Source organism: Borostomias antarcticus (assembly GCF_949987555.1).
Source record: "Borostomias antarcticus genome assembly, chromosome: 4".
NCBI classification, from domain to species: domain Eukaryota; kingdom Metazoa; phylum Chordata; class Actinopteri; order Stomiiformes; family Stomiidae; genus Borostomias; species Borostomias antarcticus.
In genome coordinates, this window is record NC_140237.1 from 33,358,594 (window position 1) to 33,385,720 (window position 27,127).

Here is a 27,127-nt window from a genome sequence, read left to right on the forward strand (position 1 = left end):
CTGGATAGAGAGCGGCTTGAAAAGAGGCTTCAAGAGGAGATGGAGGGTGTTAAGGCGCAGGTTGCAGGAGATCCTCTTTCAGTCGAAGAGTTTGACAAGGCAGAGAAGGCAATTATCTGTTTTTGTCAAGGAAAGAGGTTTCCGGATGAGATGACCTGTTTGCAGAAAGGAGGAGGTGTGAAGAGGAGTAGTCATCTCTACAAGCTTGACCCCATACTGGAAGATGGTGTGCTAAGAGTTGGGGGTAGGCTTGGTCGGGCAGCCATGCCAGAAGAGGCAAGACATCCTGCTATATTGGCTAAGGACCTCCACATTTCTGCCCTTGTTCTCCATCACGTGCATCAAGCCACAGGGCATGGTGGACGTAATCACATGTTGTCGCAGCTGCGCCAGAAATACTGGATCCCAGGCGCCAGCGTTGCCATAAGGAAGACTCTGTCAAAGTGTGTTGTCTGTCGTAAACTCAATGCGGTACCAGGGACTCAGCGTATGGCAGATCTCCCTGTGGATAGAGTTTCTCCTGATGAGCCTCCTTTCACTCGAGCTGGGGTGGATTGCTTCGGGCCTTTTGGAATCAAGCGAGGCCGGAGCATAATCAAGAGGTATGGAGTTATCTTTACATGCCTGGCTATAAGAGCTGTACACCTGGAAGTACTGTCTTCATTAGACACTGATTCCTTTATCCACGCCCTCAGACGCTTCATGGCAAGGCGTGGTCAGGTGCTGGAGTTGCGTTCAGACAATGGCACGAACTTTGTCGGGGCTGAACGCGAACTGAGAGAAGCAATGGGAAAATGGAATCATGTGCAGATCAGCGACGAACTCCTTCAGAAGGGCATCAAGTGGATTTTTAATCCCCCCACTGGGTCTCATCACGGTGGAGTATGGGAGCGTCTGATAAGGTCTGTGCGGAAAGTGCTGAATTCCATCTTGAAAACACAGAATCAAGACGAAGAAGGCCTCCATACAGTCTTTTGTGAGGTTGAAGCCATTATCAATAGCCGCCCCATAACTAAAGCTTCCACCGATCTGAATGACTTGGAAGCGCTGACACCTAATCATCTCTTGCTTCTCAAGTCCAAACCATCGTTACCCCCCGGGGTGTTTCAGAAAGAGGACATATATGCCCGTCGACGCTGGAGACAAGTACAATATATGTCTGATTTGTTCTGGAGGCGCTGGATCAGAGAGTACTTGCCTCTATTGCAAGAGAGGCAGAAGTGGCAGGGTACCAAGCGGAACTTCGTCCCAGGAGACCTCGTTATCATCGTGGATGATTCTGCTCCACGCAATTCGTGGCTCATTGGAAGAGTTGTGGAAGCAGGTCGGGATGAAAAGGGACATGTTCGTCGGATTCATATCAGGACGAGTACAGGATTCCTGGACAGACCCATCACTAAAGTGTGTCTTCTTCAGGAAGTGGAGGATCAGTGAAGATCTAAACGGATTACATTATGGACTCTTGAACATTTGCTTCGCTTTTTGTGGATTATGGGCATTTTATTACATCTTTTTGTGGATTATAACATTTTTGCGCTTTTGACTACATTCTGGGGGCTATGGACTATGTGGATTACTTTTGTGTTTTTTGGCTACTTTTTCATGGACATATTGGTATTGTCATGGACATTAATGCGCACAGTACATGCATGCTTATACTATTCCTTAGAATTGTTGGTTATATGTCATTCATTAATCATGTAGAGTAGATTATGTGTAGCTATAGCTGTGGTAACGATACAGATTGCATCTTCTTTCTAGATGTGCTTAAGCCATTTAATGTGAGTATTAGATATTGATGGGTTATGGGTAGCCTACAGAATGTTTGCGTGGAACGTTAGTAATTACTAACGTTTTATCTCCTACATATTTGATTATTTAATTATGGCCTTAGCATAATTAGGGGCCGGAATGTAGGAGCCATATGTGTGTTTATTATTTCTAGTTGTTTGGGTAGGATTATTATGAATTTGTTATTGTTTATGTGGATGCACTCACTGTTGTATGGGCTCTTAGGTGTGGGAGTGACTGTGGGCGTGTACCTGTAGCTGGGGCCTACTAATTGCTCTAGCCTGTGCACCTGTTGGGTTTGGTTGGTAATGGTGGGGTGAGCACGGGGAAAGAGGAGACTATTTGTTTACCGCAACACTGCACTGGATAATATTGCCTCCTTGCACTCGCCTACGAATAATGCAGAAACTGGTCTGGATTGACATGCGATGTGAAATGGAATAAAAGAGGCAAACGTTTATAGCAGACGTGGATTTGTTGTGCGCGTAATTCAATTGACAATTTCCCTTGCTTAGCCTACCGCGGCTGTTTTGAAAGTTGGATCGCCAGTCAGCCGCAATAGTTATTACTGAGCAGTCAGCCAGCCAGTCAGTCAGTCAGTCAGTCGGCCAGTCAGTCAGCCAGTCAGCCAGCCAGTCAGTCAGTCAGTCAGTCAGTCAGCCAGCCAGTCAGCCAGTCAGTCAGTCAGTCAGTCAGTCAGTCAGCCAGCCAGTCAGTCAGCCAGTCAGTCAGTCAGTCAGTCAGTCAGTCAGTCAGTCAGCAAGTCAGCCAGTCAGTCAGTCAGTCAGCCAGCCAGTCAGTCAGTCAGCCAGTCAGTCAGTCAGCCAGTCAGTCAGTCAGTCAGCCAGCCAGCCAGCCAGCCAGCCAGTCAGTCAGCAGGGCCAGGTGAGGATAACGTCTCCATGGTGCTGTGCGCTGTTTAGTCACCTACCCTCTATGTGCTTCAATAATACCTTCCAAATGTCTCAAACATACTCTGATGAGATTTACCAAATGTTGCAGAGCAACCTGAATTATTGATTATGATAGTAAATGGTCACTTAGAATGACAAACAAACAAACAAACAAAAAAGGAAAACAACTGCATGTAAAAATCACCCCAGATTAGTCTGGAATATTGATGAAGTACTGTTGGGGACAAACTGCATCACACTCCTCTGTTGTGGAAGCTAATGGATAAGTCTGATATTGTACGTTATTTTGTTGGTGATTTTGAGAAGATGGTGAATGATCTCAGCCGGAGTTGAGTTGGATTCATGATGTTTGATAAAAGTCGCAAGATTAAGAATTGCTGGAAGAGCATGTTCTTTTCACTTATACAAGTAACAAAAGAAGATATCATTAAACTGTTGATGTTTATCTGAAGCAAACATGCAGCTTCTTACGGCTCTAACTTTTTATATTATGTCTTGCATTCTTACCAACATGGCAGCTCCAGTTGCGTACTTGAGTAATATTTCACTCAGAGAAGGAAAGTTCCCAGATGGATAGAACCACGAAACAATGTCCCATTTCCAAACACAACCAAGATCCACTTGATGTGTCATACCTCTGAATGATACATTTGCTTTCATTAATGAACATGATTTTTAAGAGTATAGTAAGCAATAGCATCTGGAAATGTATAACAGCCACAGTCCTGATTGCTGTGGGAAGCCCATGGCTCTGGTCATTTGAACAGGTTGGTTGGTCTGCTATCACATGCAGTTTTTAACCTGTTGGTCATTCGTTTTCTACATTGATATCAGCTCATATCATGATCTAAAAGAGACTAAGAATAAGTAAGTCATGATCCCATGGTGATGGTGATTACACTGTGTCCTTTAATGGGATTTACTGGCTTTGGGCATGAGCTCACAATTATGTAAATGAGTCATGACAGCCTGGCTGTGAGTCAGGGGAAGCAGCCTGCAGGTCATTCAGCGGAGCACGTTCCTCACGCTCCAGCAGTGACGACACGACTGCAGTGATGTTATCGACATCACAACACATCACAACTGAACCAACTTTACTTGTATGTACTTTTACATGTTTCTGAATTTTGAAACACATTGAGCGACGGGCAAATGCAAGTGTGTGTGTGTGTGTGTGTGTGTGTGTGTGTGTGTTCGCTGGTCGCAGTCCTCTCATCATCTCAGAAAGAAGCAATAAAGTCTCAGATTATATATGAAGGGTATATCATCCCAATGAGTCAACCTCTCATCTTTCTTGTGTGTGTGTGTGTGTGTGTGTGTGTGTGTGTGTGTGTGTGTGTGTGTGTGTGAGAGAGAGAGAGAGAATTGATTTCCTCATCCCCCTCTCTTCACAGCAACTAACAACCTGGAATAAATGCATGCTAAAAGACAAAACAAGAGGGTGTTTAAAGACAAAAGAAAACTAGGCTACAGTGCACTCATCAGCTCAGCTGTGTACGTGTTGTGTTTGTTTATTGTATTGAATGTTAACTTGCACTTTATATTGTATTTTGTATTTGTCTGTTTTTTATATTGTAAAGCACTTTGGTGCAACTTCAGTTGTTAAATGTGCTATATAAATAAAGTTGACCTTGACCTGTGATATCTTATGAGGAATTAAGGCATGGGGAAAGTCATGGTCTACAGTGTGTGTACGTGGCAGGCTGAGAGACAGGAAGACGGCCTCAGACTCGCATCCGGTCATTGTTGCCACCAGTGTCGCCTGACCAGAAAACAGAAATCTCACTGCACAAAAATGGGACCCATCCCATCCTCTCGTCTGTATCGTTTCTGTTTCTATCTGCAGCTGCCGTTTACTCCAACGAGCCCATAGTTACGGCAAACATGTCTTTGTTAAGGGAGGTGCAAATTTAAACTGTTAGGACTGGCCTACGGCTTAAGTAAACACTTCTTTATCTCTGTACTGTTATCAGCTTGTGGCTGATCACTCTCCTCCACCTACAGTCTCACTCTTAAGAGATCCCTAAGGGTTGATTCATCTTGAACTGGTCATTTATTTGTATCAGATCCAAAAAGCCACCTCCACCTCAGTAGGTTAAGTGCAATAGCGTTTTATGGTGGTCCAAAGTAAAGCTGAGTCATCAGGTGGACGTTATAAAACATCAATGTAAATAGAGACAAATGGGCTCAGTAAGGACTGACTGTCACCTGGAAACTCAGGAGGAGTCCTGGCTATCTAATGGAGAGGGATTATTTCACTTTGCTTGTTTCACAACGTAAGATCATGGTCAGAGCATGAGAGGTTGGCAACAGATTGACAGTTGCTAGAGAATGCCCCAGTCCCAACACTATTCACAGAGACTCAGATATGAACGTGTCCTACAGGGCTTTTAGATAGACTAACAAGTGCACAGCAAATGTGTTGTTCCCCTCCCATGATGCATCACCCCTTTATAGCAATGATTGGAACGTCTATTTAGCGTGGTTGCCCCGAAGGGCAACACACTCTAGTACTTGGTCGACTTTATTTGTTTGTTTGTTTGGTTGGTTGGTTTGGATCTAGAGCAACCCCAAAAGTTTGCCACACTACTCCTCCCACAGTTCTAACGGCACACACACGAGTCATATGTCAAATCGACCGGCTTCATCTGGAATCGTGTGCTTCCTCATTGCTAAGCAATATCTTTGATAGTTTAATTTATATTAATTTATTAGTGAATTAATATTCCCCATTGACTTGGGAATAGGGGAAATCTCCAGTTCAAATATTTTTAGCTCGGAAACCTTAAGGCCTACAGTTACCAAACTTGGTAGAGAGGTTAACGGTCAAGAGTCCTACTCGGGAAACAATAATTACACTGATGGGCCTCACGGTGGCGCTATAACAGCCCACTTTACCTTTTGGTCAGTAACTCTTGAACCATAGGTTGTAAAATCAAAATCTCTTCTAATTTTTAATTAGATTATTAAAATCAAAGCCATTGTAGGGTTGAATGTAACCCAGAGGAAGAACTACAAGTGCATGCACACAACATCCAACACACACTCAAGACACACACACACACACACACACACACACACACACACCATACACACACCCAACACTAAGTAATAATGACAGAATGGGCAACCACACTTGCAATTTCCCCAAATTGCACATTTCTAGTTACGATTGATGTAACTCCGAGCACTCTTCACAATATTTACCATAAAATAAGTCTTCACAGCTGTTCTTGTGACCTCAGGTTACCTTGCAGGCGACGCTGTGCCCTCGGCTCCACAACATCAGAAATAGTGGCCAGTATGTGGATGCACGAGACACCGCCACTTGAGGATGCACTGGCGCACGGATTTCAGCAAAGATGGCAAACACTTTGGTAGGGGACAGAAAAGAACTCCGCCTCGCTATCAGTGCCAGTCAGACGTCTGTGGGGAACATTGTTCGGGTGTGCAGGAATGTGTTTACCTTCTGCATTTCAATGTTCTGATCTGATCATTGTCGTGCACTCGAGACAGAACGAGCATTGTTGTTGAGTGTGATTGAATTAATCCCTAAACTCAGAAACTAGGCTACACATAGCAGATGGATGGACGGACAGACGGACGGACGGACGGACGGACGGACGGACGGACGGACGGACGGACGGACGGACAGATAGATAGATAGATAGATAGATAGATAGATAGATAGATAGATTTGAACCAGCAACCCCACTTACTATTATTTAGTGGTGAGTTTACAATCCATACAACTCTGATTACATTTTCTAGAACATACTGAATCTATAATTGATCTCATTTACAGTATAATGTATCATGTCTCATCCCTCTCTTCCTCTCTCTCTCAGATCCCATTGTTGTTGAGGGTGTTCAAGTGTTGAGGGCCATGCAGCTTTTTCCACCAAGTATAAAATACATGCAATATATATCTCTACATTGTTCTACAAGTTCTAGCTCTAGCTCATGTCCATGTAGGGTCTGGGGAACTGGGTCACATCTGGTTTCTGGTCCAGCTCATGTCCAGGTAGGGTCTGTGGGACTGGGTCACATCTGGGTTCTGGTCCAGCTCGTGTAAGAGAGGGGTCAGCATGGTACTGGTCCAACTTCATAAGGCTCTTGTCTTGATACCGCACAAGCAGTGTTATTCATACCAATTGTTTGCGCTGAAACGACCCTCTCCTGCTGTCGGTCCCTAAGGTTCGCACTGAACGTGGCAAACAGGCCGTTATGTTCTCTGCCCCAGATAGCAAGCGGATCTGGGCCATATACAGGCCAGATCTGGCCCTTGTGGTTTAGTTCCGGCCCATATATGGCCCAGATCCGCTTGCTATCTGGGCTGCCCCAGCAGCCTGGAACCACAGGCAGACAGACTTACAGCTCGATGAGTTAATCCCCATTAGGGCTTTTAAAGGTGTATAGTGAAGGACTTAGAGGCTAAATCAATTGGAGCCTGACTACGTCTGGTCTCCTCCTGTCTTTTTCCTTTTTAGCCATGTCTCCATTTATTATGTTGTTTATTTTGCAAATTAAATATTGTTTAATGCTGTGTTGAAATTGTCTTGCTGCTACTATGCTGTATGTTATGTGCTCTGTGTTGTTTGATGTTGTACTTTGCTCAAATCTTTTGCTGCCGTCTTGGCCAGGCCTCCTTCAGCGGATCTGGGCCATATGTGACAGGCCAGATCTGGCCCTTGTGGCTTAGTTCCGGCCCATATATGGCCCAGATCCGTTTGCTATCTGGGATGTCAACAGGACCTCCTTAGTTAAATAAAGGTGGAATAAATACATTTTTAAAATGGCTGTATCCATTCAGTCAGTCTTTAATACACCTTCATGGAAATAGTTCCTACATTAAACCCCCTATGGCCACAGCTGTCAAAACGGTGTTGTTGCTTCGAATGTTTATGCATGATATGGCTTTGCTAGTAGTTAGCTGGCCGCCTACTGATAAAATGTGAAGTAATTTGTCTCTTAGCATCAAAGTGAAACAGTTACCCCAGAGATGCACCATTGAAACTGAATACTGATCTTCTATAATTATACTTAAGATTCGAATCTAAGACCTGCTACTGCTATGCGACTAACAGCTGCTAACAGCATTCAGGGGATTGGTTGTGGTCATGTTCACAGATGTTCATGTGTCCTGCTTGAACAGTTACTGTATATTGACAGAAGTCAGTTTCAAACATTCCCAATGAAAGTGTGTTTTATAATATAACAACAGACACAATAAATTATGCAGAAATACTTTTAATAATGAAAATAACATGAATAACATGTGAAAGGAAAGAAAATAGCTAGCTCTATAGCTGGGTTAATTTTAATTTTACATACACAATACAGATGTTCACACAAAAATGACAAGAAGAAGACCAGCTTCCGCTGCTGAGGTCACATGATGTCCTGTCAACTGCAGAGGTGCCTGTTGTGGAGGTCAGCCATGTTTTCTGCAGCTCGGTTCCTCTCGCTAGCATAGGCCAAGCTTTGAGACACACCATGGAACATGCAGAACAAAAATGTGTGGAGCCAGCAGGTCAGGCACCATGCATTCAAAAATATCCCTTCCTTTTGGCACAATAATAAGACCATAAAAGAGAAGGTGAAGTGATGTTGGGGTCGGGAGGGTTAGACTGAGATAGAGAGAAGATGGAGAGATGTAGAGTGGAGGGTAAGACTGAGATATAGAGCAGATGAAGTGTGTGTTGCTGTCTGTCTGCTCCGTTATCAGCCATGCCTCAACAAAACTCCCAGCTTCGCCTGGCCAAGATCCAGTCTGGGAGATGCACACGCACGCATGCACAAACACACACACACAGACACATGCACACACACAGACACATGGACACATACATGTGCACACACACACACACACACACACACACACACACACACACATACACACACACACACACAGATATGACCAAATGTAACACACAGTGATGTAGCCTACACACCTCTACCATTCCTATCTATATTACCTTGACAGTATTGTACCTAAATCTGTGGGCTTGACACATCTGAGAGCCAGTCATGTAGGAGTATCTGCTCCAAGTCTGGCCTCCTGACTGGGTTTGGAGCCAGGCACCACCTAATCAGTTCCTTGCAAGCTACAGGATCAGACATTAGAGAGATATTGTTTGAAACCAAAATGGGATTGCCTGGTTTTCAGTTCTATGATCTACTATCTGTATTGATACAACGTAAGCTTGGCATATTTGCTTAGTTTACGCTGTTCCATACTGTTCAAAAAGAGACATCTTAGCTCTCCTTCAAGCAACTCTTACATTTGGACACCCCTTCCTGGAAGCTCAGGCGTCCAGCCACAATCTCATCCTCTGTCTTGAATGGCAGATCCCCACACACCAGGTGAAAAAGCAGGACTCCCAGGGACCAGACAGTGGCTTTCCTTCCGTGGTATTTTCCAATCACAACCCACTCAGGTGGGTAGAAGTCCTCAGTGCCTGAAAGAGAGAGACAGAGAGAGAGAGAGAGTGATGATGCCATATCCCATGATGCATCAGTCCAACACTGTTCAGTCTCCTGCTTCCCTCACCCCAAAACTCTCGGTAGAGTCCATCCTTCAGCCGATCCCCGCAGCCAAAGTCGATGAGCTTGACCTTCATGGTGTCGATGTTAATGAGGAGGTTCTCCGTCTTCACGTCCCGGTGGAGGACACGGCGGTCACGGCAGTGACGCACCGCCAGCACCACCTGCTTCATGATGGTCTTGGCGAGGTGCTCGTCCACCCGGCCCCCTGTCTGCTTGGTGTACTCAGACACGTCCATGCATGGGATCGGCCTCTCCAGGACCAGGATGAACATCTTGGGCTGCTCGAACCACTCGATGAGCTCCAGCACGTTCTCGCAGCTGGGAGGCTCGCTCACGATCTGCATGAGGGCCACCTCCAAGGGCAGTCTGCGTGATGCTCCAGGCTATGGGGGGGGAGTAGGGGTGACAGGTGGTGGACCAGGTGAGGAGGAAGGTGATGGGAGGTGGGGGTCTACTTATAGATTGATCCCTTAGAAGCTACAGTGTTCATTTGAAGATGTATGGGTGGAACCTACTTCTGTAGATGGAACTCCAGCATATATATGCTTGGAGAAGAATTTAAATTGCCAACTGGTTCTTGTTATGGTGCTGTACGCAAGAATATACTGTACAGTGACCATACTTACGATTCTGATGTAGCGCTCCGATCTCTGCTTTAAGACATACTTAATGGCCACCTGGTCGAGGGGAGGAGGAGGGGCACATATTTGAATATTCAGCAGAATTCTAATGAGCCATACTGACCAGTTACCCAGTAGGGCCTCTTTTAAATTTCTGCTGACTTCTTTATTCATGACAGGACATACTAGATGTACGGTATTTCCAGGCATGTTAAAGGACAATGCTAGTTTTTGACAACCTGGACCTTATTTACGACATATTATAAGACGTTTGACTCACCGAGATCACTTTGGTGTAGTTCGAATCGCTAGTTGTGCTTACATAGAGCGTAGGCCTGTTGTGGTTTTTCACATGCCTCTGTATTATGATCTTTCGGAACGTCTTTCGAAACGAAATAGCTTCCCCACTTGCTCCAGCACGCATGCGCACAGCGCTCTATGTAAGCACAACTAGCGATTCATAAAGACAGATTGATGAAAACAACCGTTTCGCGGCAGAAAATAGATTTTGAGAAACTGCATTCTCGTTGCCCCGATCACCGCCATTACATGGATATACTGGCTCGCGCTGGATTTTACATTTCTTCTACATGCCTCCGAACTACACCAAAGTGATCTCTGTGAGTCAAACTTCTTATAATATGTGAGCATTGTCCTTTAATTCATTAAACAACTTCTTTGCAAAGGGACTAAATATGTTGTTATTTAGCTAATGGTTTTGACACTTGGAGACCTGGGCTGCGTTTCCCAGAGGCATCGTAGCGCTACGATGAACGCCGTAGCTTACAATGCCTCTGGGAAACTCAGCCCTGGTTTAAACACAAAGGTCGTGGTGTGATGTATATGAGGCAGGGGGGTGAGCAGACATGCAGAGGAGGAGGAGAGGGTGAACCTGTTTGCCGTCTGACGTGCGCGTTCCTGCGTAGACGGATCCAAACCCGCCTTCGCCCAGCAGCTTCCCCACAGAGTAGCGGGAGGTGAACCCGTCTGCAAGACACACCTCCCAGGTTCACTCAATCTCCCCTTCAACCACTGTCATGTAACCTCACATTGATCATCTACTCATGGATAGACCAGGATGGATGAGTCTCTCAACATGTGAGGGTGATGGATGGTTGAGGTCCTACCTGTGCATGGCGGGTTGCGCTGGGCCTGGGATGGCTGGTCTGAGGAGCTGGGATTTGGGCGCGGGTTTGTGGGGGCAGGGCCTCTCTTTCTCTTTTTGGGGCATTTGAGGGGTTTGTTCTCCTCCTCCCTGGCCCTCTTTTGACCTCTCTTGGCCTGGTTCTCCCTGAGGGGAGGCAGGAGGGTCTGGTTCTCCCTGTGGGGAGGCAGGAGGGTCTGGTTCTCCCCGAGGGGAGGCAGGATGGTCTGGTTCTCCCTGAGGGGACACTGTGGAAGCCTGCGCTGGATCATGGCCATTGCTCTGGTCTGCACAGGTATATTTGAATGTTTGTTTTAATTAAAACAAACATAAATATACACGTTAGTGTTGATACTTCCGTTTTATATTTGTTCAGTTTTATATTTGTTACTCATGTAATTAGCGTAGCATATTACACATTTAAATGTCCTTTTCAATACTATTAAACAAATTAACTCCTCTGACTGATAATACATATTTGCTTTAGAGTTGTTTTAATCTAAACATGCAAGTTCCTCTTCGTTCACTCACTTTGATTTTAATCAACCTCCGCCGGATACAGTGTCCAAGTTCCTTCAGCTTCCTAGCTACAGGCCAGTCAGGGCGAGCCTCTGTCTCTGTTATCCGAGGCTTTTTAGATGGACCTTCTCCATCGTCCTTTAATTGAGCTCTGCGCTTTCTACTCATCCTGAACTATTCTACATTCATTAAAACAGACATGATTTTCACTAGAACATTCTGATGCCATGTTAGATCTGTCATTTGCCATTTCACACTAAGGCTGATCATCAAACATTTTAATTCAAGGTAGACTAAAGGAGTCTACAATTAAGTATTTCTGCAATTTCATATTTTCTTTAGTAGTCTGTTATTATTCATCCAAGACATTTCCTCATATCACTAGTATGTTTTTCTTTCTGATTTACTGATGTACTAGCTTTAGCCCTATGAAGCGTTCTTTTTTTCTAAATGTTTTTACGTTCTGTAGCACTTTGAGATTGTTCATTCGATGTAAAGTGCATTTACAAACAAAATGTATTATTATTATTATTATGTCTTATTCAAATACATATACAACCTACCATGAACTGTAGATCTGGAAAGTAATATGATCATAATGTGTGCATGTCAAGTTAGACCATGATCATGGAATGTCCACTGTTATGACGTCATAATACCCACGCAGTAACATGATCATAATGTGTGCATGTTAAGTTAGAGTAGTAGACCATGATCATGGAATGTCCACTATTATGACGTCATAATAGCCATGCAGTTTGCGTCACCAGTGTCAATCAATAGGCCTACCTGATGTTTGACGGTTTGGCTTAGCCTAGTCTGTAAATCTGTATGCACCATTAATTTAATTTAATTGAAATAACGGGGAACACAAAAAAAAAAACTTCACTCTATGTTGAAACATTTCAACCCTATTACCGCGCAGAATTGCTACCAAAAAACAAAATGTATTTGATGCAAGTTCTCGCGATACCATATCACACATCTCCGACCAAGCATCTGAAACTCTTTATGCACAGCTATGCTCTTCTGAACTCTTTGCTAGTGTCAAATGACCCAGTCATGGAAGAAAGCGTAGGATGTGTCTATGGTGACATGTAGATCATTTCATGAATGTTAATATTTCATAAAACATCTTCAACATCACAATGCAGACAAGTGCAGACTATTGTGGTGCTTTTTTTGTCATGGCTCCCACATGCAACAAACCAGATAGGCCTACAGCCTGTATGCAGCCAGCCTGTGCCCTTATCCTTCTGTACCATCAGTAAAACTAGAGACAAAAACAAAATGGAGGTGCCATGACATTTAATAGCAGTTCCCCTAAGCTATGTGCTAACCTATGAGAATTATGATATTTAGAACAAGCAACATAAGTACCCGAGAGGTCTTTAATAACCCCTCGGTGACACACAGGTGAGCAGCGATACAGCACACAACACACATGCAACTTCAGGGGACGCCGGTGAAATTTGTCTTATGCATTTTCCCATTCAAGCTGTCCTCCTCCAGGGGCAGCCAGGAGCAGTGGGCAGCCTCGTCAGTGATGCCCGGGGACCAAGTCCAAGTGCTCGGTCCAAGTTCTGGTCAGAGACGGGACTGAAGAGCATCTGTCGATCTGCATGTTTTTCATATTGGGTTCTTTGGGAGGAAACCCTTGCGAACACGGGGAGAACATGCAATCTCTGTACAGAAGGGCCTGGAGACCTTCTTGCTGTGAGGCGATCAGTGCCAAGTACTGCGCCACCATGCCGCACGTGAGCGACTTTGGGGTTCGGTGTCTTGCTCAAGGACACTTCGGCACGATGCCGGGAGCTGGGATCGAACCGGGGACCTTCAGATCCCCAGCTGGCTGCTCTACCTCCCGAGCTACGAGCAGCTAAACTCCTCAAGCTCTGAACCCTGCGAATTTAGATCAAACAGGCCCCTGGGTAGAATACACTACTTTTATTGAGACACCAAGCAGAGTTTTTATGTACAAAGCAAAATGTAATTGGCAATGAGAAAAATTAACTATGCCACGCACCTCCTAGTGGTGGACTCTGGTACATGTGTGATGGACATGTAACAATGGTTGTGATGTGAACCAGCAGCACAGCAAGACAGCAAAAAATACCAATTCAACTTGCATGTTCAAAATAAGTTTATTCTGCATGGAACAACAGTTTATCCATTCACATGTCAATGAGTATGTCCATTGAGACACGGCGATGGTCGTGCCATTAGTAAAAGAAAGCATGACAGGCAGTTCACTCTTACTGTCTGATATTAGTTCAAATAAAGACCAACATTCACACAATTACTAAGTAAATTAATCATTGTGAAAATACTGCAGAGTAAAGCTTTCAAGTCGGAGGAATGTGCAAACCACAAAACACTTTGCTGAAGGGAGAAAGCCCTGACTGATAAACCATCAATACACATAACACAATGTACTGATCTGTCAGTTAAAGGGGTAGTGTGCTATTTTGGACATTTAGCCCTATTTGTGGTCTGTCTACCGTGAACCTGAAACATAGAGACCATAATTTCACAGATCTTTCCATTATTGAGCTAGCTGCAGTTTTTATGCAGGCTCTCATTGGGCTACAATAGAAGTCAATGGGGCATACATGCATTGGAAAAACTATGATAAATGGGTTTTTCCGAACGGGAAGCACAGGGTGTAATCTTGTATGCTCTCCTGTGGTATGCTCTCCTGTGAAATGTATCGCAATCCGAATGTTTTTACGTTTGGCTTGGCCATGAGCATTCCCCTGGGGCTTGTTCTCACCACTCCCATGGAAGACTATGTGCAATCATGCCAAACACCTAAAAATATTCAGATTTCGATACATTTCACAGGAGAGCATACTGAGACTGGTAAGATTACACCATCTGCTTCCCGTCTCAGAAAAGCACATTCATCATAGTTTTTCAACGCATTTACATATTCCCCATTAACTTCCATTATATAGCCCAGTGAGAGCCTGCATAAAAACTGAAGGTACTCAATACTAGAACGATCAGTGAAATTATGGCCTCTATGTTTCAGGTTCATGTTAGACAGACCACAAATAGGGCTAAATGTGCAAAATAGCACACTACCCCTTTAAGGGTAAAGAAAACATATTGCAAAACCAAACAGTCATCCCTTGATGATAGCAATGGGCTTTTGATAGGTTATAAGATCATTTAGGAAAACCAACCAAGCACTGTATATTTAAGCGAGTGCCGAAGACATGATTATTGGCAAATCTCAGAAGTCCCATACAGTAACTAGTCTTACTGTATGTAAATACTGCAACTCAAAAAAGCTGACAGGGTCATTGTACTTGTCTGATCTACGAGAAGAAACTGAATTAATAAAAGTTGTTTTGTCTATTAACACTGAATGATATTAACGCACTGCCCTTATAGAAAGGCCAAACCAGTTACGTTGAACTTTATTCAAAGCCGGTCACACTTTGATTGTCAGTTGCCTGTTTTCAATCAGAACAAGTTACTGTTAAAGAAACAATTATAAACATGTGCTTTGTGTTCAGTGTGGTCAGTACTTGGCAGATTCAGATAACCGGGGTAAAAAAGAAAAAAGAAAACTATTTTCTCTGTCCATTGAAAGAACACAGATGCAAAGTTGAGGCAGAGTGTCTCCATTTTCAGCACAAGCATGTGGATATGATCTGATGCATAGCAACAGGGATGGGTCTCATCCTCAGATACAAACAGCAAATAAATGAAAATCCTTGCATTGAGATGTCTGTGACAAATTTGTGCGTTACACACCAGTATCTTTAGACCACACTCACCCCTAAGAGCTCAGATTAAAGTGGCTATGCACTGTATTCAGTAGCTGTCAACGTGATGACCTGACATCATGACAGAGGCACCTCCTCAATTCGTTATAAACCCAGCAAAACATAAAAACAGTAAAATAAGCACAACAAAAATTACACCTGGCAACATTCGCTTAGTTGTCACCAATCGAATAACTGAATAGCATAGTTCAAAAAGGAATCGAGTTAAACAGGCTTTAATGGTGATTAAAGATAATGGAAAAAGGTTAAAATCCAGAGAGCTTTAGAAGCCTCTGAAAGCTTTGCAGGCATATGTTAAAAACCCTGGAGGAAATTAAGTATCCTTGTGCAATGACATGTGCGTCTGCTGTCTATCGGTACAGATGACTCCTTTGGCACAAGAGTGTGAGTCAGTCTGCTTGCATATGCATATCTGCTGCTCCAACTGTGACACTGAGCTCAGACCGTGGTTTACAGGACTGTACCCCCGCATGCTGCTGCTCTGTCACATAGAAGCTGTGTGTGTGTGTGAGAGAGAGAGAAGCTGTGTGTGTGTGTGAGAGAGAGAGAGAGAGAGAGAGAGAGAGAGTGTGTGTGTGTGTGTGCGTGCGTGTACAAGTAATCTAACTTGTGCAGTGTGCACATGCACACGAATGCAAGTAATAATGCAAGTGTGTGAGCGAGGGTGTGTGTGTTAGTCCTTATGTGCTGGACAGCTGGCAGTGTGCACAGGTGTGTGTTTGCCGCTGTCTGTGTGTTTGGACCTGCACGGTGCACCTGGACAGACCATAGGTGTGGAGCAGCAGGTGACGTGACTTGGCCTGGACGTCCTCCCATGCACTGGCACTAGAGGGCGCTGAAACACAGAAAATACAGGTTTTTGAACACATTGAACTCCACTTACAATGGTCCTTTCAAACAGTGTCTCAAGTCAAGGCAAGGCAACTTTATTTGTACAGCAAGTCTCAAAGACTCTAATTTCATTAAGGGAAAGGTAAATGGTAAATGGACTGCACTTATATAGCGCTTTTCCACCTTAGCGGCACTCAAAGCGCTTTACAATGGCCTCTCATTCACCCATTCACACACCAATGGCGGTAGCTGCCATGCAAGGTGCTAACCTGCTCATTGGGAGCAATTTGGGGTTAGGTGTCTTGCTCAAGGACACTACGACATGTGGACAGTCAGAGCTGGGATTCGAACCACTGACCCTTCGATCACTGAACCACCCACTATACCAACTGAGCTACAGCCGCCCCAGAGTAAAACTCTGTATCCTATAAAGCAAGGGCTAGTCTAATGAGAAGCCACTCACAGAGTTGCAGGTGTACCAGGGCGGCGGTCTTGTCTGAGGTTAACGCCCACACGTTGAGCTCATCCACTGAGTGGACGTCTTCGATCTTCAGAAGGTCCTCTCTGATTCGCTGGACATCCAGATGCCTTGGAGCCCCTAACACAGCAGAATGAAAGACACTTCCCTTAGATTTCATATGGGGCGGGTTAAAAAAATAAAAATAAAAAAGATTCAGAATCGATTCATGAATCCCAAAATCGATCTTTTATTTAATGAATGAATGAATAAATTAAGGAATTAATAGTTAATTCATTCATTCATTCATTCAATGATTCATTCATTCATTTTTGGAAATCAGTATCGATACCCAGCCCTAGTATTAATGTGTTGCATAACTTGGCAGTCATGTAATTAAGGTTACAGCTTTAAAAAAAAAAGAAGAAAAAAAAAAAGGTTTTAGTAACACTAACCGAATTGATATTAAATCGAATCGAGATAATCGATTCTGAACCTTGTGAATCGTAATCGAATCGATTCTTGAAATTCGACTCGATACCCAGCCCTAATTTCATACAGTGACACAGCGGCACAATAGTTCATACCTCTGAAGATTCAATACAGACTGGATCAAAAGCTTGTACAACGTGTGGCTCTCCAGGACCACATGTCAATCCCTTCAGACATGATAGAAGAGATGTCGTGAGATGTAAAGTGTCTTATGGAGCCCTCTCACCTTCCAGTACGATGACTCCCGTGTCTCGTATGATACGGATGGTAGTGAACAGCACCAGGATGGAGAACACATATGTGCAGATGGGGTCAGCCAGCTTGTACTCCGGCTGCGGGGTCAGAGGTCGGAGTCAGATCAATCAAACTCGACCGTCTCGTAGTCGCGGAAAATGACCTCAGACACAAGTGCTAGAATGAGGACACTTGTTCTCCCGCTAAACATTACTATCAAGTAAACAGTGGGCTTCAACATTTCTGGCACCTCTGACAGGCAATGAACAAATAATTATTTTTTTTTTAATTACAAACAATATAATTATATTACAATTGATTATCTGGTTAAATAAAGGTTAAAAAAGATCCACCAAGTATCAGGGGATTTCGGCTGACAAACTGGTTGCCTCCGCCAGAAAGCTGGGCCATAGGTGGACTTACCAACAAGACAATGACCCAAAGCATACCTCAAGATCCAACAAACACAACGACAACAACAAAATCAATGTTCTGCAAAGGCCATCTCAGTCTCCAGACCTCAATCCAATAGAAAACCTGTAGGCAGTAGGAGTTGAAGAGGGCGGTTGATAAGCTCAAACTCAAGAATGTGAAGAATCTTGGAAGGATCTGCCCAGAGGAATGGTCCAAAATCCCTCCAGATGTCTCCTTAACCTCGTCAAACATTACAGGAAAAGACTCCATGCTGTTGTCCTTGCCATAAGGTGGTTGCACCAAGTACCAACTGAGGGGTACCAATAATTATGAAACCTTGATTTGTTGAAATTAATTTGGTATTACATAATTGTGATGATTTTGTCTGGTTCCATTGAAACACTAATAAAGTACAGTATTTCATACATGTTGGTATATTCAGTTTCTCTATAATTATATATTCTTTATATTTATGCATTTTTTGTTCATTGCCAGTCATGGGTGCCAGTAATTTTGGAGCCCTTTGTGTATATATGATCCTATCTCCCCTGATATGAGCTCAGGGACAACATCTAACCAGGGCAAAGCTACTGGACAATCACAAGAGACACATCGTTGAAATAACGTTGTGATAATACTGTTTGTCTATGGTTCAATCGTGTTCTGGTCCTTTCCAGAGTACTGTAGCAACCACAGGCAGATCCACTATCAGATGTAAACAACTCCCTGTTGCAAAGAGAGGCAACGATATGATGTCACGGCGAAAATGAGAGGGCCAACACTCGCCAGGGACGATCGAAAGATGCAGGAGTCTGAGAGACGTTCCATACCTTGAAACGAACGATGTAGGCGGCTATGAGGACGCCCACGCTCTGAACCAGGTCACCCAGAGCGTGGATGAAGGCTGCCCTGACTGCCAGGCTCCCGTGGCTCCTCTGATGGCCCTGGCCGGGTGACGAGGACAGGGCATGGGAGTGACTGTGCCCGTGGCCGTGCCCGTGGGAGTGGAGGTGGCCATTCTGGTTCAGCAGGAAGCCCATTCTACACATACACACACATAGTTAAGGTCATTTCATTCATTGTCATTTTGACTTGAATCTATTCACTGTGGCAGTATTTATGCATGCTGTAGGTAGTTAAGAGTGGAAATCTGTACAATTTCTGGAAAGTAGGTTGTAGTTTAACTGCATCTTCCCCAAGTGCACTTGTATGATTGACTTCAAATCAAACTAACTTTATTGCAGAAAACTAAGCCTGTGAGCAGTGGAAAAGAACTTCGGACTGAAAGGTTAGATGTTAATGACATATTGTGTCATGCACCTTTATAGTTAAAGACACATTGCAGTCTGTGTGTGTGTGTGTGTGTGTCAAGGTTATAATAGTTTTGCTTTTTTCATTAGTTTTTATTTTTATATCGTTTTAACTTTTTGTTTTCAATTTCAGTTTAGTTTTGATTAGATTTAAAGCAGGTTTGCTAGTTTAGTTTAGTTTTTGAAAATGCTTAGTTTTAGTTTCGTTTTTATTAGTTTCAGTATTAGTTTTATTTTTTTTTTTCTTCTGCGCTAGCCTTGTCAGACCATCCTGATCTTGTGAGCTCATGTTGTTTCACTCCGTGTGAAACAAACCATCTGGCGCACGTCAGGTTACTCCTGCGCAGGAAAAATGGAGGATAGATTTCATATCCATCCAAAATACTAGGCTTATGTATGAAATGAAAAAGACTAAAACTAAGGACATTTTCTCAATCATTTTAGTTTATTTTAGTTAGTTTTGTAAACACACAATACAGTTTTAGTTAGTTATCATTTTTTTGTAAAGCCTAGTTTTTATTTTTATTTCAGTTAACTAAAATGTTTTTTCACACCTAGTTTTCGTTTTTTAGTTAGTTTTCGTAAACTATAATAACCTTGGTGTGTGTGTGTGTTCATACACTCACATCAGATTGACAGCCACGCCCACGGCAGCAGTGATGAGCATGGCGTCTCCATTTATGGAGAAGTCCTGGTTCACCGTCCGCTGTACCGCTTCATTCAGCAACACCCCCGTAAGGATGTAGATAAGCAGCACGCTGACGCCCGCCGACACCACCTCTGTGACAGGAAGAGACAGCCAGGGGAGGGGGGGGAGACAGCCAGGGGAGGGGGGGGAGACAGCCAGGGGAGGGGGGGGAGACAGCCAGGGGAGGGGGGAGACAGCCAGGGGAGGGGGGGAGACAGCCAGGGGAGGGGGGGAGACAGCCAGGGGAGGGGGGGAGACAGCCAGGGGAGGGGGGAGAAGACAGCCAGGGGAGGGGGGGGAGACAGCCAGGGGAGGGGGGGAGACAGCCAGGGGAGGGGGGGGAGACAGCCAGGGGAGGGGGGGGAGACAGCCAGGGGAGGGGGAGAAGACAGCCAGGGGAGGGGGGGAGACAGCCAGGGGAGGGGGGGAGACAGCCAGGGGAGGGGGGAACCACGGCGTTAAGTCACCCAAGAGGATTATTGACCTGCATTTTCATAGCATAAGTATCAGGCCACTCAGCAACTTAATCAAACAGCTGACATGTATTGATTACGCTGAAGCAACATAAATGTACTAGACGGCTGGTTTTAGTAGCGAGTGAAGAGTCTATTGCCTCTACAGGTGGTCAAACACCGTGCAAACTGAAACTTCACCTTTTCTCTCAATGTCAGCTAGGAAGCGTGGGTGAAATTTGATATCAGGGTAAGGGATAGAGAACACTGCTGACAATACCAGATTGTCCTCTAAATATGATACATCTGCATTACGCAAGGCAAGGCAAGTTTATTTGTATAGCACATTTCAGCAACAAGGCAATTCAAAGTGCTTTACACAAGACATTAAAAGCATCAGCAACGCATTAAGCATTGCATTAAGCAGCTTCCAAGCTGAGGGACCAGGAGAGGAAGAGAGGGGGCCTACCCAGCCGATGCAGTCCGAAGGTGTACCTCTTGGTGGGGGGTTTGGCAGAGAGCCACAAGGCCAGCAGAGACACGATGATGCCCACCAGGTCCGTGAGCATGTGGAGGGCATCGGTCATGATGGCTAAGCTGTTTGCCACATAACCACCTGTAGACAGGGGACAGTTAGTTCCTACAATACTGGAACCTATAAAAAGCACCATGTCTCCCAACAGATCTGAAGTTTTTCACCTACAGTATGATTTAAGATAAGATGAACTTTAAAAATCCTGGGAGGGGGGGCGAGAGGGTACAGATCAGAGTAAAGAATATACATAGAAGAGTACAGCATATATACATACAATATGTATGTATAAAACATAGAATGCAATATGTATATGATATATATATATACCTACAATATACAGTACTCAGTTGTTTGAATGAGAAGGAGAGTCTAAACTTTTGACTGGTACTGTACACACAAGAGTAAAAAGTAGTAGTGATAGTGAAATATTGGGGCAGGTGGGGGGGGGGGGGGGTTAGGCACTGTTATAGAGAAGGCAAGAAAGGTAGAAGATTAGACAGGTAGGAACACACAGACACCTGCATGACACCACACAGCAGGTGCAGATCAGACATGCCATCATCAAAGTGATGGTTTTTAGAGAGATTTGTAATTCAATAGGCAACAGCCTGCTTGGTCTCTAAACTCGTTAATGTGGAGTACCATAAGGTGTGTGTGTGTGTGTGTGTGTGTGTGTGTGTGTGTGTGTGTGTGTGTGTGTGTGTGTGTGTGTGTGTGTGTGTACAAGTAATCTAACTTCCGCACATGCACACGAATGCAAGTAATCAAGGTATTGTGACAATGATGAGCTTACACGGTAAACATGCACACCCTGTAAGACCAGGGTTGAATTCCTCTATCATCTGTGGAACACTGTGCAGATGGCAAGGGCTACACTTGCATAATGAGTTTGAGTTTCTCCTCCTTACCTATAAGTTCTCCTATCATGAAAAGGAGATACAGCACAGCAGCGGCGCCTAGTTTCTTCATCACTTTCCTCTGTTTGACCCGTTCTCTCTTCTTGATGCAACTCTCACACGGGTCCATGTTGAGACCAGGACTACCGAGACTGGAGGAAGACCCCAGCAGGGAATCATCGTCGTCCGCCACCAGCGTGCTGACAGCCACCCCGTTTGACTGAGTTCCTGCAGCCGAGCAGTCCTCCATTTCCCCTGAAACGACCACTTTCAGTTTGTTGAATTTGGGGGGTTCATCATCCCCCAGCTCGTCCGATAAGTCGAAGGGCACGGTGTCGCTGAGGTCCCACACCTCGTTGTCCCTCTTGAAGGCGGAGCGCACCTTGGTCATGAAGCTCGCACCTGACATCATTAACGCTGCGGATATCCAACCCAAGTGAATCAGGATCTGGTGACTTTCCTAGATGTCTGAGCATGTGGCCGTCATATGAATTGCATCATAGGACGAATGGCCAGGCATCTTTCGAGACGCTGTCCTCTTCAAACACCTGTAATAACGCATTATTAGTAAGAGAGAGAGCCTAGGGAGTAGCTCTAATACTGCCACTAGCAGAGAGCATCATACACTTACGTTCACGTTAGGCTTTTGGACGCAGGTAAGATTGAGCTAGGTGGCTATCTCAGTGGACACAGCTGTTTGTTGCCAAGTCTGAGCTATCAACCACCAGCAAGTTTGTAGAGAACTAACATTCATGTAAGTTAGGCCCTGCTACATTATTTAGCCTGATTAAGAAGCACTAAACTAATGCCAACATTAACTAGTATGTCCAACTAGACGGCAGTTTTGGGCGACGAACTTACCGATGTCCATGGTTACTATCCCGTCACCGCACATCGCTTCCTTCCTTAAACTACCTAGCTTGCTTGTAACTGGTAGTAACATCAATAGATATGTCCAAACATTGGACCTTTTGCACTCATCCGTCGATAAATGTAACCAAACATTGGCCCCTTTTGCACTCATCCATGCCGCTATCCCCCTCGCTACTACCGCAGTCAAAACAACTCGACTCAGGAAGTCACTAAACCATCTCTAGCATGTTTGGTTGCACTGCCATTGCTGCTGCTACTTCCATGTCATCTTTGATAGACCAGTCTCAACCATGGATATATTAAGAGAATAATATAGCACTACATTAAAATACATTAACTTTGTATTCACAGAACACATTTGGGTCCAATGCAAGTGGTCTTTTTCAGGACTCTTAAGTATAATATATTATATAATATATAATATATAGGATATATTAAGAGAATAATATAGCACTACATTAAAATACATTAACTTTGTATTCACAGAACACATTTGGGTCCAATGCAAGTGGTCTTTTTCAGGACTCTTAAGTGCTTAGAGAGGGCGACACAGTCACATGATTGAATAAGTGCTCCAGAGAGAGAGTCAGTCACATGATGAGGAGGTTTTCTAGGCGCTGATGATACATGTTATTATATATTCAGTCCGTCTCAAAAGGTAAATCTGCAATCTGCTAATCCGCTCTAGCTATCTCGCTACAACATAGCACGGTCGCAGCTGTGTACGGTACAGTCATTTTACGTCGTTTTACTGCCACCCAAACATTGACTGCATCTAGCTACAGATAGCAAGCTTCCGATGCAGCTAATTTAGCTGTAGCCAGATTTGAAGCTGTAACATGCTGTTACTAGCTAGAAAGAGACCTTTAACGGATCTACTCACTGATAAGTGTGGTTTCCTGGTTGCAGATTAGGTTGTAGATTACTTGCTTGTTGTATTGTGGTATCTGACTGAACTCTTCTTCTTTTCAGGCTACAGAAACACTCTGGATAGTGGTGACCTACATGGAGGTAGAGGGGAAGGAAGATGAGGGTCCCTCATCTGGAAGGGATTCTACTCAAAACAGAGGTATTGTGAACTTCCTGTATTAGCTATGCCTGCTAGATCATCACCTGTTCCCATAGAAACTCTACAATCGAAGACCTGTTTATTATGCCTGTTTATGGTGGCTCTCTTTAATGGTCTTGATGATGCGCTGACATTGATTTTGGTTGAATGAATCATACCATAGTGTCATACTTTAGCATCCATAGATCTCAGGTTGATGCCTCAAGAATCTCTGCCAGTGCCACCTGTGAACTCGGTGCCTGAAGAAGAAGAAGTGTTGGTGGACAAGCAGGCGATAGAGAAACTCACAGAGGGGCTTCTCTCGCACTATCTGCCGGATCTACAGAACTCAAAACAAGTCCTTCAAGAGCTTACGTCAGTATTCCCAGGACAGATTAAGATTGTTTTTTCTTCTAATACACAAACCTCTGTTTTGTTTTCTATATCATATCTTGTGTTGTTATTTTCTTATTGAACAGGCAAAACCAAGTGATCCTACTTGACACACTGGACCAGGAAGTAACCAAATTCAGAGAGTGCAACGCTCTGCTGGACCTGAACTCACTGGTAAAACTGTATGCTCGTTAGCCCCATGTGACGCTATATGTATGCTGCTTCGCTAATATAGTGTCACATCTCCTTCCCGTAGGAGAAAGGGGTTAAACGGTGTTCCAGGGCACTTCTTACCTATTTCCTGACGCCATATCTCAAATGTGAAGGTGTCCACATGCTACGGGTGTCTATGACAAAAACAGGGTGTAAAAATAATAGGCCAGGGTGAAATGACCGTTTTAATCAGACAGAATGTGACTAACATTTTCAAGTTTTAAGAAATGCCGCGGAACACTGTTTACCCCCTTTTCTCCCATGGGAAGGATGTGTGTGCCACACACACACACACACACACACACACATCGCTTCCCAACCCCCTACGACACAGTGCTGCATTATATACCATCAAATATGGGGCTATATGCTCGTACAGTGTGCTTGAGCACAGCGTCAGAGCACTTTCACTGCATACCTCACTTCTGCCATTCTGGATTCATAACCAGTGTGTTTATTTCAGTTTACAGAGGCAAAGTTTTATCACAGTCGGCTGATAACCATCCGCAAAGAGATGATGATGTTGCATGAAAAGACGACAAAACTTAAGGTGAGAACCAAATCAATCGACACTCAACCGGGAGGAGATTTTTGACAGTAAACTTAAGTTTTGATTAAATATTGTCTCAAAACATGATGCAACCCCATTCACAGAGGAGGGCGTTGAAGCTGCAGCAGCAGAGACAGAAAGAGGCGTTAGAAAAAGAGCAACAGCGAGAGAAGGAGCTGGAGAGAGAGAGGCAGCTCATCGCCAAACCTGCTAAAAGAACGTAGGCCCACCATTTTACTGCACCATGTCTCCACCAATACTACTGCAGACCAAAGAGACGGAGTGCAACATCCACATGGCTGGCTTGAACTCTGAAGATGCTACAATACTCAACTAGGACTCAGTGAGCAGCACTGGACAGTGTAGTGTAGTATTCTAGAGCAGGGCGCTCTTTTGGTGTCCAAACTGTGATTTTGACAATTAACTGTTTCACCCAGAAGAAAATCAGTGGTTTATACTGCCGTTTTTTAATGCTTCTGTCAAAAAGATGCAGTGGTAGTGAGATAAAGAAATGTAAAAAAAAAAAAAAGTTTTGTTTTTTAATAAAAACAACACATTTATTCAGTTAATTAAATATACGTATTAAACATACAAAATGCAGAGAACAACAAGGGATTATGCATTTCTTCCTCCCCTCCTCAGGTCATGAGTCAAACATTATTTTCAGATAATTGTCTGTCCTGTCCACTTCATCCAGAAAGCATGCAATCTGCTGCTGGTAGCATTTCCTCATGTAGACTTTCAGTCTCTCCTGCTCCATGTGAAAGAACTCAGACACAGTCAGCTCACCATAGTCTTTGGTGAGGAGCAGGAAGCCACAGCTAGGGGAGCGTTTCACATGCTCAGACCAGGGGTCGTCCTCAGGCTCCCAGCTCTCCAGCCCCATCAGGCAGAAGAAGCAGCGAGCCACGTCAGGGTCATTCTCTGGGACCGTGGACCAACCCGGATATGGACATTTGTACGTTTACAGTCTTCACGAAAAGGCCAATTGTTCTTTGAATGTTGTCCACTAGGTGTCAGCAGAGACCTTTGGAAAGACAACCGCCACTCTAACGTATACATACAGTGTTGCGGCATGTGTCCTGTTCTCTCTAGAATAATTTTTTTTTTGGACAAAGTATTACACAAGCTTTTTGTCATCAAATGCCTTATTAGTATCGAGGTTAGTCATGCGCATTGCAGATGCAGTACTTTTCCTGCCACAATACCTGAAGACTTGAGGCTGCATCAAGCCAGCATATGCCACCCATGCACGCCCACTGTCTCCCATTCCCTATGAAAAATGCATTATGAAATAAAATTGATATTTCAAAATGTACAGATTTATTTAATGATGTATCCTATATTGTCTGTATGACATTGCAATGTGTTGACCCACTAGTCTTTTATGGGTCAGTTTTTTTCAGACAACAATTGTGACAGTTTGTTGACAAGAAGTAGGTTAAATTCCTCTCCACCACAACACCCATGTGTCTGTACCACCTCCTGTGCCAGTTCACATAAAACTCTAATTTTACTCATACTACTACGGGAGGAAATGCGGCCAAAGCCAATGTTGTGCACTCCACCCACTGCTGTTAGGAGCAGGAACTACGATGTCTACCATAGAGGGTGTGAAGGGGGCCAGACTCAATCAAAACCCGAATCCGGTTGTCTGGATTTGGACACATACAGCATTCTTCTTGCTTCTTAAAAGAGCGTGTCTTGAATATGAATATAAACAAGATTGAAATGTGGGTGAGATTATCTTGTTTATCACATGATGAATGAATACATGTATTTTTAGGACATAAACAGCATGTTGTTTCAGCTCTTTTCTCCAGCAGAGTGTGAGCGGGACCGTGAGGCTCCAGAGGGTGGGGGTGTGTTGGGTGTGTGTGAGGGGGGACGTGAGGCTCCAGAGGGTGGGGGTGTGTGTTGGGTGTGTGTGAGGGGTCCGGGAGGCTCCAGAGGGTGGGTGTGTGTTGGGTGTGTGTGTGAGGGGGACCGGGAGGCTCCAGAGGGTGGGGGTGTGTTGGGTGTGTGTGAGGGGGGCCGTGAGGCTCCAGAGGGTGGGGGTGTGTTGGGTGTTTGTGAGGGGGGCCGTGAGGCTCCAGAGGGTGGGGGTGTGTTGGGTGTGTGTGAGGGGGGCCGTGAGGCTCCAGAGGGTGGGGGTGTGTTGGGTGTGTGTGAGGGGGGCCGTGAGGCTCCAGAGGGTGGGGGTGTGTTGGGTGTGTGTGAGGGGGACCGGGAGGCTCCAGAGGGTGGGGGTGTGTTGGGTGTGTGTGAGGGGGGCCGTGAGGCTCCAGAGGGTGGGGGTGTGTTGGGTGTGTGTGAGGGGGGCCGTGAGGCTCCAGAGGGTGGGGGTGTGTTGGGTGTGTGTGAGGGGGACCGGGAGGCTCCAGAGGGTGGGGGTGTGTTGGGTGTG

General features: G+C 44.6%; 2 protein-coding genes across 4 annotated transcripts; one reads left to right on the top strand and one right to left on the bottom strand.

Moving 5' to 3' along the window:
* Positions 1 to 13,697: 13,697 nt before the first annotated feature.
* slc30a4 (solute carrier family 30 member 4) lies at positions 13,698 to 22,729 on the bottom strand. 2 transcript variants are annotated; one of them, XM_084437158.1, is made up of 8 exons: positions 22,505 to 22,729; positions 21,656 to 22,191; positions 20,682 to 20,828; positions 19,699 to 19,852; positions 18,593 to 18,803; positions 17,341 to 17,446; positions 16,629 to 16,763; positions 13,698 to 16,169 (listed from the first exon to the last, which is right to left on the bottom strand). In XM_084437158.1, exons 2-8 carry the CDS (start codon positions 22,053 to 22,055, stop codon positions 16,015 to 16,017), a joined length of 1,308 nt encoding a protein of 435 aa, XP_084293284.1. In that variant the 5' UTR covers positions 22,056 to 22,191; positions 22,505 to 22,729; the 3' UTR covers positions 13,698 to 16,014. The 2 variants fall into 2 exon arrangements, with proteins under 2 accessions (XP_084293284.1, XP_084293285.1); XM_084437159.1 differs by having other exon boundaries at positions 21,656 to 22,181; positions 22,501 to 22,729.
* Positions 22,730 to 23,087: 358 nt separating this feature from the next.
* Positions 23,088 to 25,979, top strand: bloc1s6 (biogenesis of lysosomal organelles complex-1, subunit 6, pallidin). Of its 2 annotated transcripts, none has more exons than XM_084437173.1 (6): positions 23,088 to 23,174; positions 23,489 to 23,585; positions 23,762 to 23,939; positions 24,044 to 24,131; positions 24,634 to 24,720; positions 24,825 to 25,979. In XM_084437173.1, exons 2-6 carry the CDS (start codon positions 23,522 to 23,524, stop codon positions 24,942 to 24,944), a joined length of 537 nt encoding a protein of 178 aa, XP_084293299.1. In that variant the 5' UTR covers positions 23,088 to 23,174; positions 23,489 to 23,521; the 3' UTR covers positions 24,945 to 25,979. The 2 variants fall into 2 exon arrangements, with proteins under 2 accessions (XP_084293299.1, XP_084293300.1); XM_084437174.1 differs by having other exon boundaries at positions 23,771 to 23,939.
* The last annotated feature ends 1,148 nt before the right edge of the window (positions 25,980 to 27,127 follow it).

What these genes read in the sequence shown, in the direction of transcription:
- slc30a4 (XM_084437158.1), bottom strand. Translation starts at nt 22,055, where the DNA reads ATGATGTCAGGTGCGAGCTTCATGACCAAGGTGCGCTCCGCCTTCAAG. An exon ending in CATGATAGGAGAACTTATAG is followed by an intron (nt 20,829 to 21,655) that starts GTAAGGAGGAGA and finishes CCCTGTCTACAG; the next exon opens with GTGGTTATGTGGCAAACAGC. An exon ending in CCTGGTACACCTGCAACTCT is followed by an intron (nt 16,170 to 16,628) that starts GTGAGTGGCTTC and finishes TCTGTGTTTCAG; the next exon opens with CGCCCTCTAGTGCCAGTGCA.
- bloc1s6 (XM_084437173.1), top strand. Translation starts at nt 23,522, where the DNA reads ATGGAGGTAGAGGGGAAGGAAGATGAGGGTCCCTCATCTGGAAGGGAT. An exon ending in GGATTCTACTCAAAACAGAG is followed by an intron (nt 23,586 to 23,761) that starts GTATTGTGAACT and finishes GTCATACTTTAG; the next exon opens with CATCCATAGATCTCAGGTTG. An exon ending in CAAGTCCTTCAAGAGCTTAC is followed by an intron (nt 23,940 to 24,043) that starts GTCAGTATTCCC and finishes CTTATTGAACAG; the next exon opens with GCAAAACCAAGTGATCCTAC.